Raw genomic sequence first — 18,714 nt, 5'->3', positions numbered from 1 at the left:
TTAACTACAATGATGATTCAGAACTCATAGAGTTAATTAGATTGGGGATTTGTGCTTTACCACTCATAATTCTTTGCATTAACTATAAAAGTACGTTTGTCCATCTGTGCATGTAGCCAGACTGGACCTCAATTTAAAGAAGACTGTTAAGACCATTGTTTAATGTCTGTAGCTTGATCTTTTGGCTCAGGATAAGAATAAACTGTACACACTGATGTCATTATTTTAAACTTTGCCATGTTTAATATGAGCATCGATCACTGGAACAGTTTCTGTCCCACCTTTTCCTCCTATCTGCAGCTCTTCTTTAGATGTGGGCTGTAATGCAGGTTGTAGTTGTGTCAGAGAGCTCTTCAACCCAGTGTGTGGGGCGGATGGAGTGATGTATTACTCCCCTTGCCACGCTGGCTGCACAACCATCAACTACACCCATCACTCAATGGGCAAACAGGTACAGCTCACACTCTACTCGTGAGGGAAATTACACTTGAGGTACTGGACAAATTGGGTAATGGCAGAAAGCATGAGCACATAAAGGAGATGACTTTATGTTTCTCATATTTCGATGATATCCTGAAACTTATTCTTTTGCAGAAATGAGGCAATATGACTGTTCTGAAATACTGGGATATTTTACAGTTATTTCAAGCTCAAGAGCAAAAAAAGGCACTTCCTCTGTGCCTCAGGACGTGTCGTCAACTTCCAATCCAATAATTCACTTCATAGAGTATTTTCATTTATCAGTGTTAGCATAAAAGCAGCAGAGCCACTCACTTGAGAGCAAAATTCAGATGTATTTTTGTGTTTTATTGACAGAATGTGAATTATATGAAGTGCTTGGAATTATAGCATAGCTTATAAGAGACAAGAATAACTGCATGACTGGTTGTATAAGCGCTTTGAGTACTCTGATTGAGTAGAAAAGCGCTATATAAGAACTAGTCCATTTACCATTTACCATTTACATTGGCTGCTATAGCATTTAATATAATTTATTATGTATGAATGTATGTATCATAGATGATTACCAAATATTACTGTTATTTTCTGGTAAGGGTTTAATTAATGAGCAGCCCTTTCTCTGCCATTTAGTCAAAACCTCTGGTGTCCCAAAGATATGCACAAAATATCTCTTAATGTTCCTGTGATGCAATAATTACAAGGGCTCCAAACCACAATCTTTCCCTAAACTGACCAAAGCAACTTTGGTGCCTAAACCTAACCAAAACCCACCTGCCTACAAAAAGAAACTAAACATCATACTTCATGTAACCTTTGATAGTATGTGTGTTACAACAGTTGACTGTTGGTGTTTGAATAATAAGCTGAAGGCTTTGTATACCTAAAGTAATGAGTCCAAAGACAACAAAACAAGTAAGACGGTGCTGGGAAAATGGAGAGAAAGCAAAGACAGTCAGCTCTTAATTGCTGTGGGGGAGACTAGAACATCCAGCGTTCTTCCAGTTCCCATCAGGAACTGCAAGACAACACAGAGGAGAACACACAACAGGAGGACCAGTGCTGGGGGACTATCACAATATGCTCTATAAGAGTCCGGTGCAACCTTACAGTTACAATAGATATGATGTTCAAAGATCATTTGCAAACTAAATATTGTACAATTAGTAAACTTTTTAAAATATGTTTTTATTAGCAAAGAAAATGTTAATTAAGTTTTAATTAACAACTGATTTAATATTTATTAGCAATGGCTATTTGGACAATGTTAACTTTGGCAATCTATCTTTTAAATGATTTTGCATTGCTGAAATTACAATAAGTAATTCATTCTCCTGTTCTTCCCACATTACTATTAGTATTACTATTATTATTAGTTTTTAGTATGTATGTTGTGAACATAATCCATTTAAAGCACACTGGTTCCAAGACTATATAAGAACTAGTCCATTTACCATAAATCTGTCCCTAGCACTGCCTATGGATTCAAGATTCAAGATTCAAGATTCAAGAAGTTTATTGTCATGTACACCGCAAAACACTGTGGTTATGCTGAGCAATGAAATTCTTACTTGCGACTGCTTTACAAACAATTGAAATAAGCAACTAAGTTAAAATAAAATTTAAGAACTAGTATATTAGGAAAGTAAAAGTAGAAAATAAAAATAAATAAATAATAAAGCAAGTGCAATATATACAGATATATACAGATGAAAGAAAGGCAGGTAATCACAGTTTGGTAATCAGTCAGTGGTTCAGTAGCCTGATGGCCTGTGGATAGAAACTGTTTTTTAGTCTGGTTGTTCTTGCTTTTACACTCCTGTAACGTCTGCCAGACGGCAGGAGTGTGAACAGTGTGTGCTGTGGGTGGGTACGGTCCTTGATGATGTTGTGTGCCCTCTTTATTACCCGGGTATTATAAGTGTCCTGTAGTGATGGGAAGGCAGCTCCACAGATGAATTGTGCTGTTTTGATGACACGCTGGAGAGCCTTCCTGTCCTGACTGGTGCAGTGTCAATTGGTGTAGGGAGCGCGTCGCAAACACGTCTGCCACGGAGGGCGCCATGTTGATTTAATCACAGTATTTCTCCAAACTGTGCTTAGCTTTCCAGAAGCAGACTGACAAGTATGAATCCACTTGTTTCCTCTTTGCTGTTTGAGCTACTTGATTCAGTCACTGTCCGATACAAGGAACTCCTAATGAGTATACATATGTTGAGACTGAAATCTACTTCAGCAGTTCTGCATGTGGCTTGTGTTTATGTCTCTAGGTGTACTCTGGATGTAGCTGTGTGGTGGGTAATGTGTCCTGGGGTGAGGAGGGCTTCGCTCTGGCAGGGAAGTGTGGCAGTTCCTGTCATCACATGCCAGCCTTCCTCTCCTTACTCTTCATCATTATCGGCTTCACCTTCCTCTGTAGCATCCCAGCACTCACTGCCACACTCAGGTGGGTGGCCACAGTGAAACCTCTGAATACATTTAAATGCATAGAACATCTTGTTTCACTCATTTAAGCACTGAGCTCCCTGTGATTTCTCCAAATATCTGTTTTTAACAATGTATATATTCTAGTATGATATAGTAGGAAACATTTACATTTGAATACTACATCCATTCTCTTCCTCTTATCCTGTTCAGGATTGTGGAGGTGGGGGGTGGAGCCTATCCTAGCATTCATAGGGTGAGAGGCAGGGTGTACCCTGTACAGGTCACCAGCCTGTTGCAGGGCTTACACAGAGAGACAGACAACCATTCACACACACCTATGGGAAATCTGGAATTACCACTTAACCTAACCCCACTAACTGCATACCTTTGGACTGTGAGACTGGACTGGAATACCCAGAGGAAACCCACACAGACACAGGGAGAACATGCAAACTCCACACAGCCTTCAAATTCAGATCTTCTAGCTGTGAGGCGCAGTACTAACCACCATGGCACCGTGCTGCCCCGAATACTATATTTCATAAATAATAAATTGATTTATTACATATAAATAAAAAAAACTTATTATTTTTCCTCTAAAAAGTCTATAGATTCGAGAGACCCTAAGAACTTTATGTAGGAGTAATTTGCAGATATATATATATTTTTTTTTTACTTACTGGGACTCCCCTTTTCCAAGATGACAGTGATGAAATAAACTGAGACAAAATAGTGTTACACTGGTGCTCTGCCAATAAAAAAATATTATTTTGTGAACATACTACTGTCTAATCATGAAAATTAAGCCAAGCATAATTTTTTCAAAGCTGAAATAGTCTCAGAAGAAATAGTGTTTACTGGTAGAATCTTGTGCAGCGTACAGATACAGACACTTACAATGGCCGGCTTTTCCATGACAGGGCCATGGCAGATCCTTGCCCAATACTGATGGTAATGGGATCCCCTGCCAGTTAGGCAGTCAGTACAACCTCAATTGGCAATGCCCCTAAACAGCGTGTAGGAAGACCAGGTGTAATGTCTTCTGTTTCCACCAGGGGGAGTAACCATAAAGCTCAATTATTTACTGCCTGCTGTCATGCAGTTTAAATTTGCTCAGGGCTTCTGTAATAATCATAGAAGCATAACAGGAAATCTGTCTGTAAAATATATAAACATAAACTGGTTCTGCCAGAAGGCAGAGAGCAACGCATACAGAAAGTTTCTGAATATAAAAATGTAAAGGTATTATTTAACAGAACTGCAAATGTTTCCATATAAAATCTCAAATCTAAGTTTAAATGTGAATTAATTATCACTGTGTTCTGTTAGAGAATGGAGCATTTTAAATGTGTTTCAAAGTGAGACAGCAGTGCTATATGTGAGTGTATTCTGCTTTGGGCTGGTGAAATATAAAACAGAGCAAAACGAGGATTTACTGGCAGAGATAATATGACTATTAGCTGATTTTGTTCAGGCAGCTGAAGGCACCTACTTATATAAAGCTTTATATAAGGCTAAACGCTGATTAAATTTGCTGGGGACTGTGTGGAATATTGGACTCTTTATGACTTTTGTTAGTTGCTGAATGAGGTCTGAATGTGTGGAATTCTTTGCTGTGTTTTGACTGTACAAACTGCTCTGCTCACTGTAAAAATACATGTGTGGTGTGGTGTAGGCTATGTGTGGGATTGGGAAAATATTCACTGCAGTCAAGCCAGCCCCCAATTCGAGAAGCACTGTCAAGTGGTCCTGACGGCATTAACATACACATAAATCAAGCAGAAGTCTGAACAAGTACCAACCCAGCAAAAAAATAAATTAAAAACTCATTTCTACCAGTATCAGACAAAACTTCCACATCTGCTTTTGGATCTATTGAATTTTTAATTTTTTTTTTTTTACTTTTCTGTTTCATTTACTTGATTAGATTGAAATGGATGAATGAAGAAATGTTTGCTGGGAATAGTTTTGAGGATTTGCAGCACTGTGCTGTGTAAAATGTCTGAATAGTCAAACTGACTGTAAAGTTTGATCCATCTATTTTACAACTTACCTTTGATTAAGTTTTTAGATTTCATCAGGTGGAATTATTTACTCACTTTTGAATGCTATCAAAACAGTTTAAATATATGTCAAACTATTTTGAAGAAAGTGCCATCTCTTGGTGACACTGCAATTGAGTGAAAGGGGAGTGCTCATAGTTGGAAGTAGATAAACTTCAGGAGAAATGTCGGGGGCTCCCAGCAGTGGAGAACTGGCTGTATCTGTACAACCAGGCTGATGCTGGTTTATTGCACTTTATAAATGTAAAAACTTAATCTCTGCTGACCTGTTACATTTCCTATTACCCTGTTCATCTAATACAAAAGATTATTGTGATGAATTCTAATAAGTTATGTTAGTTCAAATTCATTTGAAACTGATATTGGTGTATAAAGTATGTCTGCAAATGAGGATTAGAGTATTTTGTATGTTTCCCTATATAAGAAAATTGTGCTGTGAGATCTTTACCGCAACAGTAACAACAGTATGTGAATGTGTGATAGCACACAAACAAATAGTAGATGTAGTTGCAGGAAATCATCAAACTGTGTTGTAATAGAGTTTGATGTTCATTATGTCTGACTAACGTTGTCCTGCACAGGTGTGTACCAGACAGCCAGAGATCCTTTGGTCTTGGCATCCAGTGGATTGTGGTGCGCACGCTAGGTAGGCCTGCTGCATTTTTTTTAGGTTACTTTCTGACCCAATCAAAATCAAAATGCTTTACCTTCTCCCATCTGTGCCCCCCCCCCCCCCCCCCCCCCCCCCCCCCCCAGGCGGCATACCAGGACCCATAGCATTTGGCTCAGTGATTGACATAGCCTGCTTACTGTGGCAAGATAAGTGTGGCGAGCAGGGATCGTGCTACCTCTATCACAATTTTGCCATGAGCCAGTACACACTGGTAGCTGGAATCCTCTATAAGGTAATACTAATTCACAGGCTAGCAGATATTGCTGTAGCCTCCAATTCAATACTCAGTGTAACAATATAAAATTATTTTGTCATTGAGGTAAGACCTTTATGTTTTTCAGCAAGTTGCCAATAACAATAGTCTATAAAGTTGTTTACCACAGATACTCACATTAATGTCTTCCACTCCAGGGACTCTTTTCATAATCAGGTGAAACAGTTGCTGATTGCATGCACAGCTGTGGTCAAAAGTTTACACATACTCATCATCATGTCCCATGATGAGTATGTGTAAATCTATACTAAATATGTATATGTATATCCATGGTAATTTGGAGCTTTTAATGACTTCTTTGAACTGGTCATTTTTCAGTGTGGAGTGATTGTACATCATTCATTTTTAATGACTGTAAAAACTAAGAATCGAGTGCACAAGTTTGAATTTCTTTTGGATTTTTTCTAATCAACACAGGCTCAAAAGTATACACACAGGCTCTGATAGGCTGTTGGGAGCTTCCCATAATGCACTGAGTATTTCTTCTTCACTCACCTCTTTTTACTCTCTGTGTTTATACACCACTCTGCGTTTAACCCTTTAACACCAAGCGTATCATAACATTCCGGAAAGCTGAGAAATTGCCAACATTACAGTCATTCGCTGTGATGCAGGATGCGTGAGAGTCAGCTCCTTTGCCCCCCAGTTGAATTGATATATACAAACACCCCTACTAATAAGTGCACTATAGTTGCATTTTCATTAGATGCTTTTATTTTTGACATTCCAATGGCTGACTTTATATTAGTGACTTTGAATAAGTTTATACTGATGCCATAGTGCAAATTTGTCTGATTTTAACTTTTTGATATTTTCCCACTGCTGTTTATTCAGGTATTTCATCCTCACTGCTGTCTTTCCCTCCTCTGTTTCAGGTTTTGGGGACCATCTTTTTCCTGGTAGCCAGCGTCCTGTACCAGCCTCCCCCAGAGTCACCACAAAGCAGCTGTGAGAGCACTGACCATGGCATGGGACACGGTATCGATCTTCCTGTGAAAGATCTCCCTGAGGATGGCGTCATTGTCAACCTGCATGCCAGGCTATGATGTCAGGGATCACCTAACCACTGAGTGTGTGTGTGTGTGTGTGTCTGTGAGAGAGCGAGCGAGATAGAGACAAACAGTCCCAGAATGCCTTCATGCACACACAAAAACACACCATGACTTTCTATAGCATGTCATGATGTCATGATGCTGCTGTCTTGACAGAAAATCCAGCTTTGAATACACGGGTGTGAGTGTTTTGCAGACAGGGCAAAGCCACACAGGTTTTTCTGCCCTAAAAAGAAAAACATTCCTCAAACGTCTCTAACTAATCAGCTTGAATGACTCCTTAGAGCGTGAGTTTCATGACATTTCTGTTTCATAATTTAATATCCTTCAAAAGCCAATGAAACACCACAGACCTTAGTGGTATATGAAGCATTTATGATGTGAACAAAAAGAAGCATTTATACCTGTCGTATGTTATTTCACTTTGTTTTCTACCCACACATAAAGCAATGGCCTGTTATACTCCATGACATCCCACAGCCAGTGTTAATGAAGCCAAATTATCTTCATCTGTCTTGTGTTACTTAAAAGGAAAAGGCATGCACCTACACTTACCCACACTTTTTAGAAACCTGAAAGGAAAAGTTGTCTAATTTTCCCCAAAAATCTTCACTCAGTATCCCGTATTAAGACATTTATAACACATTTTTTAAGTTTTGAAATATAATACAATTTAGAACCCTGATCCAGTACTTTATTGAGCTCCTTTAACACTAAGTACAGCTTCCAGTCCTCTTGGGTAAGTGTCTACAGGCTTTGGACAGTTAATAAAATGATTATTGGCAAATCCTCTCAAGATATGTCACAGACGATAGGAAAGATCTATGAACTGACATCTTCAGGTATTTCCAGTTATCCACAGGTCTTATCATGAAGGCATTCCAGTGATGCAGTCATGTTAGCAACTCATTTTAATGGCTTTTCAGAACTAACTCTATTTTCTGAATTAACTCTCTGCAGAGATTTGTGTTGCTCACTTAGAGCAATTTTAGTCCCCTCTCTGTTCAAAGCCCTTTTTGTTTACTTTCTCAGTTTGTCTTTTTCTCAGAGCGTTGCTTGTGGCAAACATTTTTCAATTCACAGTTATTGAGGCTCCTGCGATTGCTCAAAGCATCAGCAATAGTTTCACATCTTGTCAGATTTGTCATCACACACTTACATATATTGATGCAGGTCTCTGCCTTTCTAAACTATCTTCAGAGCAAATAAAGCAAACAAGATTACCTCAATTTGAAATGCCACAGAAAAATGTTTGAATGCTCTTTTAAGTGATAGATTCCAACTTTGGATTTTTAATGAACTGGCAGTGAATTCTAAAAAGAAAATGAAAACATATTTTAACTTTGTCAATACGGGTTACTGAGGGTAGATTGATGGGCAATGCCCTTGTTCAAATTTAATGTAAAACACAATTAAATGTGCAAAAAGGTGAACTTCCAGTCTCCAGAGTACTTTCAGGGTACTGTATATATTAATGCAATAAACGTAAAGCATTGGTCCCAGTACAGCAGCACAAATATATCTTCAATTTAAAAAGTATGTGTATTTTGATAGATACTTGGACATATATAAACAAGAGTTGAACCAGTTACAAGCTTATAATTAAAAGTAGTGAAATGCAGGGAAATATGATGTATTTGAATTGAAATCCATCTATTGAGCTCTGTAGAGATTATTGCTCTGTTTGCCAATCAAGTAATATTACCTTTGATGCTTCTCTTTTATAGAAATTCCACTGAAGTATGTTGGTACACAAAAAAGGTGTTTTAACACCAGCATTTAAAATAGTCCAGTATTTCAGTAAAATTTGTTATTGCCAATGAAAAAATCAGCATAAATCTGCAGTATCCTGTTCAGATGTGATCAACTTTGGCACATGAATTTGTGCCACAACCAGCAGACATTTTTCACAACAAATATATTGTCTTGTCAAAGCAGAAAAAGCACATTTGAGTCATTAACAATGCTTTAGTTCCATTATGCATCCCTGTAGACCTGTAAACCCTGTAAGACATGAAGCCAGATGTGTAGATGTGTTCTGGGACCATAAAACTAGCTCATTTAAATGGATCCTTTTTGCTGTTAATGTAAGTCCTGCTATGAAGCCTCAGGCTGAGCCTTTTTCCTGTCACCATCTGAACCAGAGGGCTTCAAACACAACCCGAAAATCAAAGTAAAAAAAATAAAATAAAATGATGCAGTAACGTAGTGTATTTTGCCAAAATTTCATTGCTCATGAACTCAAAATGAGACTCGGTAGTTTGTATCATCTCAGTGTGCTTGTATGTATCCCTGACATCAGGGTATGCTCGGGGTGCAACCTGGCAGTGTTGGATGGAAAGAAACATAATGTCCCAGAGGTGTTCTATTGGATTTAGGTAAGGTGAGCATGAGGGTGAATCACTGGTATTTATTCCTTCATCCTCATTCATCCTACCTGTGTGCTCTTCCGACATGAGGCTGGGCATTGTCGTGCACCAGTAGGAACCCAGGACTTAATGCACTAGCACAGGGTCTGGGTCTGGGATTTCTTCTCAATACCTAATGGAAGACAGGGTGCCGTTGCCTAGGCCATAGAGGTCTGCGCATCCCTCCATGGATATGCCTCCCCAGACCATCACTGATCTATCATTAAACTGATCATGCTGATTGATGTTACATGTTACTGTTCTTCATACTATTCTCCATGGCTTCTCCAGATCCTTTCACACATGCTCAGAGTGAACCTGCTCTCATGTAAAAAGCACAGGGCACCACTGGTGGACCTGCCAATTCTGGTATTCTATTGGAAATGCCAATTGGGCTCCAAATTACTAGGAAGTGAATACAAAGCCCACTAAAGAGCCCCTGATGAAGTCTGTTTCTCATTATTTAGTCAGAGATGTTGACACTAGTGGCCTGCTGAAGGTCATTTTGAAGGACTCTGGTAGTGCTCATCCTGCTCTTCTTGCACAAAGGAGCCAAGGGACCTTCTATGGCCCTGTCCAGCTTTCGTACAGTAACTGCCTATGTCTTAGAATCTCCCCCAGGCTCTTCAGACTGTGCTGGGAGACACAGCAAACTTTGTGGCAATGGTACAAATTGATGTGCTATCCTGGACCAGTCAGACTACTTGTGCAACCTCCGTAGGGTCCAGGTGTCACCTCATACCACCAGTAGTGGCACTGACCGTAGCCATTGCAAAACTAGTGAAAAAACAGTCAATATGTCTTACTCCTTCTCCAACACTGCTCTCTCCTTCCTCATTTCCACCTCATCATCTTCCTCCTCACCTCACCTTTACAGCCTCCTCCAGAAGAAATAGTTATGGACACTAGCTGAGGTAAGCGAGGAGTTACAGCCTGTACTCACTACAGATGAATAATCCTAGCTATGGGGTCCAGAGTTGTTTGTCCTACAGTGGCCACTGTAGCTAGAATTATGCACTGAAATCTGTAATCGACTGACATCTAGTGATGAGATCTTACACTCCATACCTTTAAGTAGAGGTTTTTGGTTGCAGAAGTCCACTTGAGTAAACAGAACCACTCTTGTTCTGCAGAGTTCCTGCTCCCATATTTGGCTGTTTTAAATGCTGGTATGACGGAACCTTTTTAGAGTGTAAGCTTGAATGCTGGGCTTGCGGAAGGTGACACACAATTGGCATGACTTGCAGTATAAAAAACTCTGCCCAGTTTTGAATCTTTTTGTCACAGTACTGTATGTGTGTAAATGTGCCAAAGCAGCTTTGCATAATAACTCTTGTATTTCATTTTTAATCACTAATTTTAAATTTATTATTTATAATATTTCAGCACTCATATTTAAGTCTGTGCATTCACTTTGCAATGAATAACAAGAATGCTGTGCTGCCCTTTGTCAGACAAACAAACAAACCCTGTTCCTGTCTGTATCTTTTTTTTTATAGCGTTGTTGGTATGTACTCTGCTCATGTAAGAAATCATCTATAGGCCCTCCAGCTGATGTTGAGGTGTGTGATTTTCACATGAATGTATGTATGCATTCCTCCTTGTGATTGTCAATCAATTCCTGAGCTTTGACAAGCCACTTTGTAAATCAGTTTATATTTCTTTTTTTTAATTTTCTTTTGGTACTGTTTTTTTTTGTTTTTGTTTTTTTTAATGGAAGCAATGGGTGTGAAATCTGTGATCTTTTTATGGAATGATTCAAAGATGTCAAGGGTTTTCTAATTACAAAAGCTCAACAACAGATTATTTTGTGTCTCAAGTGTTTCTTTGTGTGTGTGTGTGTGTGTGTGTGTGTGTGTGTGTGTGTGTGTGTGTGTGTGTGTGTGTGTGTGTGTGTGTGTGTGTGTGTGTGTGTGTGTGTGTGTGTGTGAGCGCATGTGTGTGTGTGTGTGTGTGTGAGAGAGAGAGAGAGAGAGAGAGAGAGAGATATCAACAAATACCATGAACTACCAGTCACAGGTTTGGATAGGGTCTCCTGCAGTTTTACTCACAATAGTGATAAAACAACTTTAAAAAGATGCTACATCACAATTTTTGATGGCTCAAAACAACCACTTTTTGCTTTGATAATACCTCACTCTATTCGTTCTTTCAGTCACGGTGATGGAGTGTTTTTTTTTTTGTTAAGTTTTGCTGAATAAAGGTTAGATGCTTTCTATCACTCTGCTTGCTCAGCCCTAAAATGCCCAGAGATGTGTTTTGATACACCTGCCTGCAGAAGAAGAAAGGATGGTCACACGATGTAGTATGGTGTGTCAATGCAGGATGTTGTGGTAGCCATGTTGGTTAAGGTTTGGCACGAATTCAGAACAAATCAAAAACAGTGTTGCCATCACAGTGCTTCTTCTATGCTACACAGTAGGAACTACCAGAGGTGGCAAAAGTAGTGACATTCTGTACTTAAGTAGAAGTACAAGTACTTGTGTTAAAAAATACTTTGCTAAAAATCGAAGTACTGGTTCAACTTCTTTGTGACTGTGCCTCCACCTAAACACAAACATGAGGATACTCAGGGGTTACAGTGGGATTCAGAAGGTGGAGGAACCCTAAGATCAGCTGTAGTGGCTCTGCATGGGGAGAAGAATCACAACTTTCTATTGTGAGCTGCAGTAAATGATGTTGGTGTGCAGGCTGTGATCAGCTGACCTGCTGCTGCTGCTGCTCTGAGGTTTACTGCTCTGTGTGGATGAACTGAACTCACAAAGATGTAACCCAGTATTTCACAGCTATCTGAGCTGATCTCCATCCCCACACTGACAGCATACAGGCTGTAGAAATGTTGGACTCAGTGAATGAATCTCAGCATCAGCAGCTTTGATTCAAACTCATCTCTGCTGCACTGATGTAACCTGTAACTCTGACCATCAACACAGCCTCTGTGCACAACACAGAGCTTTACTGTAAATACAGTACAATAAGCTAACCTGTTTATTACATACTAAACTGCAGTATTTTCATACAATCCTTGAATTACACAAAGTCAGCATACTTCAGTTTGTTTTGCAGTCCTTATTTTTAATTCTAACCTCTCTTCTTCCTCTCCAGTCCTCTTTCTCCATCTCTGAGTGAACTTCTCTCTCTTTGCTGTCCCTGAAAATACAGCAGCTCTTATTTTAGCTAGCAGACACACTGTGTGACAAACGGCACACGCTTTGTGTGTTTGCTGATATTTGCTGAGCATTTAGAAACGTTGCGTTTACCTGCCACACGTTACTCCCTTCATGCTCGCTCCTCTTCAGTTGCGCTAGCTAAGCTGCACAACTTACGGACTCGGTCTGGCCCGCTGTAACCCCTGATTATAGCACTATAAATGATACATTCATTATATGTGTTTGAATATTTAATCCCTTTGTACCCGATAAGCCCCAGTGATGGAGGATATGGCAGTACGATTGTCTCTTATATGTGTTATTATTCCTCCGTTTAGGCTCAGATCGTTTGATGTTTGACGGCGCATCGACCAGAAATGCAAACTTTCCTCAGTCTCACATGTATTAAGAAGACAAGAAATTCCACCAGTTAGCAAAAAGGTTCACCTGTAAACTTAAATCCATGTCTGTCAGGATCACTATATTCAAAATGGAATTGTTATTTTTTTCTGCAGTAATGTATACACTATATTGCCAAAAGTATTCACTTGCCTGCCTTCACACAGGAACTTGAGTGACATCCCATTCTTAATCCACAGGGTTTAATATGATGTTGGCCCACCCTTTGCAGCTATAACAGCTTCAACTCTTCTGGGAAGGCTTTCCACGAGGTTTAGGAGTGTTTATGGGATTTTTTGACCATTCTTCCAGAAGCACATTTGTGAGATCAGACACTAATGTTTAGCCTGTCCTCAGAGTGAAAACGTAGGTATTGGTCATTTCTATAGGCACGAATTACGACCAATATTTACGTTTTGGAAGGGGAAAAAAGCAACATCTAGTGGTCGTAGACGAAAGTGCGTTTAAATAATGTTCAGTTTTGTCCGGCAGACCCCAAAAGTAGACCTAGGTATCGATTTCGTCACATTTGTTATTCATGTATGGAAGTCATTATTTTGCCGTGGGATAGTTTGACATGACAGCCTGGGAGCGAACCATCAACCTTCTGACTGATAAATTACTATTCTATCCTCCGAGCCACGGCACGGAGGTAGGCGCGGCCATTTGGAAACGTAAATATAGGTCGTATTTCGGGGCCTTGCAGAAACGATGGATGCTTATGTTTTGTTTGGAGGACATGTTTCTAATGTTGGATGAGAGGTCCTGGCACACAGTCTCCGCTCTAATTCACCCCAAAGGTGTTTTATCATGTTGAGGTCAGGACTCTGTGGAGGTCAAGTTCTTCCACATCAAATTCACTCATCCATGTCTCTATGGACCTGCTTTATGCACTGGTGTGCAGTCATGTTTGAACAGGAAAGGGCCATCCCAAAACCGTTCCCACAAAGTTGGGATCATGAAATTGTTCAGAGTCTTGGTATACTGAAGCATTAAGAATTCTTTTCACTGGAAGTAAGGGTCCAAACCCAACTCCTGGAAAACAATCCCTTGTTTTGTGTAACAATTGTAACAATAATAATGTAATGAGTAAGTTTCTTGCTGACTGACCTTGAGTGTCAGCGTGCATTTGGTAGTTTGGGCAAGCATGCGCACTGACGGCACTGCAGGTGACCTAATGGAGCATCAGTTAGATGTTTGTGTGTGAGGCTACAAAACAGAAATGTCACAAAAAGCACCTATCCCTCTGGGGCAGAGAAGAGGGAAAAAAATTAAGATTAAAGGAATAAAAATGGCAAAAGTAAAAAGGTATGTTTCTGTGAGTAATTACTTTTCTTATTAACCACTTCCAAATAGTTATGTAGTTAGCTATCACTGGCTGATGCAGTCTGAGATTGGTGTCTCTATCATGTCATAGATAGCTATATAAAAACAAACAAACAAAAATCATAACCTGTCAGCATGTGTCACCGACCTCAGTGTGTTCCTAGTTAATATACATTTTGCTTGGATCTTATTGTCATGGTCCTGAGTTTATTACCAGTGTTGTCAGTTTTTGGACTCAGTTTTCTATTATTTAAGGTTACTGTTTGATTCCTAATTTATTGTATTTTTTCCATTTTGAATTGTGTGCCTTTTTCTTGGTTGTTTTTTTTTTTTGTTTATCTCCTCAGTTGTTCTCCCTGGTGTTCTCACCAATTACTTTGTGTATATACTGTCTGTGTCCACCCCTTCTTTGTCTTGTCATATCATTTAGGTAGTGTGTTTTGCAGTGTACTCTTAGTTGTTGAACTAAGAATACACTGATCTGAGCTGTCCTAGTTTCCTTGTACCTGATGTGCAACCAGTAATAAAGCTAAGTTTTTCTGCTTTCCCTTCTGAGTCCTGTGTTTGGGTCCTCATCCTGCCTGCCACACTGCTGAATTGTGACACTTATATGTCAAGGCTGTTGAATATTTACAAGGTTCAGTGGATGGGACATGATAGCTGGGCATGTCTTGACTTTATTCATGTATGCATGTTCAGACATAACTGCATTTGTGAGCTGCGGTGGTTTAATCCCATTGGTTTACTCACTTTTCCTGGTGACAGCATTTTGTTGTTTTCACGCTGTGGTCAGGTTGCAGGGATAGACTAGTAGACCTCACTTTAATGCTTCATTTGTGCTCTTGGGGTAGTGCCACACCATTTTGTGGTTTAAACAGCATACTAACATATTTATGGCACTTTTTGTAATACTTGGCCCAATTGCTGACCACTTGCATTCAATATTATTCCACTGATGCTCAGAAATTCTGTATATCGAATTATTATTATATATTACAAATGGCTTATTTTGTAGTCTGTGATTAGGTGCATTTACAGAGTTATGGAAACATATACATATTTTGGATAAAAACAGGATGTCCGACATGTCCATAAGCAGGTCAAACCCCCTAAATCACATATTTCCTAAAAAGCCTGTGCTCTGTAGATTGGATATGGCATGAATTGCTACCCATTCCACCCTCCTCAATGTCATGGGGATGACATAGTTTTACAATGTGTATCATACTGAAATACATTTTTTTTTCAACAGGCTTATGTAAATGGGGCTAAAAGAGCAATGCATCCCAAAGAAATTATATTCATTATGAGGTAGGGCCCCAAATCAAATTTTGCCTAGGGCCCCTTCAAGGCTTGTGCTGGCTCTGTCTTGCGTTGTGATTTTACGTGGCCTACCACTTAGTGGCTGAGCTGCTTTCATTCCCAATCGTTTCCAATATTTATTAGTGAGGAAATATCACAACTGGACTTGTTGCACAGGTGACATCCTATCACAGTACCATGCTGGAATTCACTGAGCTCCTGAGAGCGATCCATTCTTTTACAAATGTTTGTAGTAGCAGTCTGCATACCTAGGTGCTTGGTTTAGACACCCATGACCATGGACGCGATTGGAACACCTGAATTCAATGATTTGAATGGGTGAATGAATACCTTGGGTAATATAGTGTATTTGGCAGTATAGCATACCATTGTTGGGACTCTTGTCTGCTACTGTATATTGCATCATTGGAGTCTAATGACCAATTGTTGTATTACTCAAAATCATTGAATTATAATTGGTTCCTTCAAATGATGTCTTCTTGATATATAAAAGACGTGGTGATGGGCACAACAAACCAAACATACAAATAGGTCCTTTGTCCATATCCATAATTTTCCAAGGTTTAAAAAGCTGAACTAGATTTAACTTTCATATTATGAATATCACTGGGACAGTGCTCCCTGGAGCTAAGTTGCGCGGGGGCTTGTGCCCCTGGTAAGGTCTTGAATGGCAAACTGGTCCTGGGTGAGGGGCCAGACAAAAAGTGATTCCAAAGACCCCTATGGAAGAGTCACCAAGGGAACTGTTTACCCTACCCGGGATAGGGTTGCCAAGGCCCCACCCTCCATCCATCCCTGGTGAGGGAGGGCAAGGGTGAGCGTCTGGTGGCCAGGCATTTGCCTGTGGTGCCCGGCTGGGTGCAGCCCAAAGAGAAGACATGGGCCTGCCCTCCCATTGGCCCACCACCCACAGGAGGCGTCATAGGGGTCGGGTACAATGTGTGACGGGCGGTGGCCAAGGGCGGTGGTCCTGGCGGACTGATCCTCGGCTATCGAGACTGGTTATTGGGACATGGAATGTCAACTCTCTGTCAGGAAAGGAGCCTGAGCTAGTGCGTGAGGTTGAGAGATACTGGCTAGATATAGTCAGGCTCACTTCAGTGCATGGCCTGGGCTCTGGAACGAGTCTCCTGGAGAGGGGCTGGACTCTGTTCCAGTCTGGGGTTGCCCTTGGTGGGAGGCAGCAAGCTGGGGTGGGTATTCTTGTATTACCTCGGCTTGCTGCCTGTTCGTTGGAGTTTTTAACATTGGACGAGTGGGTTGCTTCCCTGTGCCTTCAGGCCAGGGAATGAGTCCTGATTGTTGTTTGCGCTTTTATGTGCCAAATGACAGTTTAGGGTACCCACCCTTCTTGGAGTCGCACCCTTGAGCACCTCGCCCAGTCAATCTGGTGACTCCTTCGTCCTACTGGGAGACTTCAACGCTCACGCTCAATGACAGTGAGACTGGAGGTGCATGATTGGAAGGAGCAGCCTGCTTGATCATCAGACAACTCAGGAGGGGAAAGCGGTGTTCTACTCACACGGTCTATAGTGCGGGACCTCAGAGGACTCATCACAAACAAACCTTTGGTGAGTAGAGTTGTGGAGTAGCAGCTAAATTCATTTCAGTTTGAAATCAGAAAATCTTCTGCAGCCCACCGAAATCTTTAAATAATAACTGGTGAACGAAAGTACTTCCTTTCTGTCAACAGTTTAATTTGGATCTTCTGCTGCTTGCTGAATTTGAGTCGCCAATAATAGTTTTTCCTTTGCCACCTGTCAACTCTTTGCCTAACATGATGATGTACAGCAAATTACCTAAACACTCTTGCTTTATGATCTTTGATTAATTTTAAGAATGTAAATATTTAATCACAACAATTTTATGCTAATTTGAAGCTTATAAAATTGTATTTTAAATATATTCATTGGGAATGACATCTTGCAGCCAACCAGCAATACCTTAACAACACACCAGATGGCAGTGTCAACACACTGAGAATCACTGTTCTATGGACTGATGAAACAAAACGTAGTTTCCATATAAAAAGCCAAAAGTGTTGGGAGAAACACAAAGCAGCACATGAACCAAATCATTACCTTTCAAAACGCACTAATATAATGGTCAAACATTTTTGACTGAAATCAGTTTTTGGCATTAGCAAACAGTTGTTTCTATTAATGAATTCTTTGGTTTGTCACAAAAGCAAACAAACAAAAAAGCAAAAATTAAGCAAATTTTTGTTTTGCACTGAATACTTCGGTGGAGGGTTAGAGGCAGGTTGTAAAAAGTACATGTACATGTAGATCTTTCAACTCAAGTTCCAGTTTGGCCTTAGAGCTCCTCTCTTCTGTAAGCGTTTCCCTAATCAGATTAGCATCTAACTATAACCCAAAAAATAGTCCACCAGGACCTGGTGGATGGTAAGTTAAGCATGGGAGTCTTTAACCACCTTACCCATGCAAATTTGAGAAAAGGTTTGGAATAACTTATATAACTTTATATAGTAATATTTATATAACTTTGTATAAAGAAGCATCAAAGGGAAATACTGACTTCTAAAACTGTGCTAGTAGAGCATTTGAATATACATGAATATGCTCATTTTCCAATGCTCACAAAAAACATTAACTCAAATTACAGTCGTCCCTCGCTATATTAACTGCAAGATGTCATTCCCAATGAATATATTTAAAATACAATTTTCTAAGCTTCAAATTAGCATAAAATTGTTGTGATTAAATATTCACATTCTTAAAATTAATCAAAAAACTATATTAACTATATTAACCACTTATTTCGGCTTCACTGTATTGCGTTTTTTTTTTTGTTTGTTTGTTTTTTTGTTTTTTTAAATATTACTAATTCTGTTTCACAGAGTTTTTACCATATTACGGGATTTTGAGCTATAAAGTATTTCTCTAACACCCCATAACTATGTTCATCACTCTGAAGAAGACATAGGTTGCCTAAGCCTTTAGCGGAAATAGAAATTACGGTCGAGAGCGAAGATACTGCACCACCTTCACCACCATCAGTACTGCATAGCTACATTATTCATCATCTTCATCATTCAGGTCGTAATAACAGAGTGGGAAAGGTTTTTAGCTTCTTCAAAGATTTTCACCTATCGCGGGGGTCTCTGGAATGTAACCCACCATAGGTGAGGGATCACTGTA

The 18,714-nt window shown here is 39.8% G+C and overlaps 1 protein-coding gene across 2 annotated transcripts in view; it reads left to right on the top strand.

Annotated features, from left to right (window-relative positions):
- The window catches only part of slco4a1 (solute carrier organic anion transporter family, member 4A1), a 40,285-nt gene extending 29,128 nt beyond the window's left edge, over positions 1-11,157 (top strand). For both annotated transcript variants that reach the window (XM_030733077.1, XM_030733076.1), the window contains exons 8-12: positions 301-451; positions 2,730-2,905; positions 5,531-5,595; positions 5,706-5,854; positions 6,772-11,157. In XM_030733077.1, coding sequence (XP_030588937.1) covers positions 301-451; positions 2,730-2,905; positions 5,531-5,595; positions 5,706-5,854; positions 6,772-6,942 — 712 coding nt within the window. In that variant the 3' untranslated portion in view covers positions 6,943-11,157. The remainder of the gene's footprint in view (positions 1-300; positions 452-2,729; positions 2,906-5,530; positions 5,596-5,705; positions 5,855-6,771) is intronic.
- Positions 11,158-18,714: the final 7,557 nt, after the last annotated feature.

This window comes from Archocentrus centrarchus, chromosome 7 (assembly GCF_007364275.1).
Source record: "Archocentrus centrarchus isolate MPI-CPG fArcCen1 chromosome 7, fArcCen1, whole genome shotgun sequence".
NCBI classification, from domain to species: Eukaryota; Metazoa; Chordata; class Actinopteri; order Cichliformes; family Cichlidae; genus Archocentrus; species Archocentrus centrarchus.
Note: the sequence above shows the minus strand (reverse complement) of the source record. Positions and strands in the feature narration are given on the sequence as shown.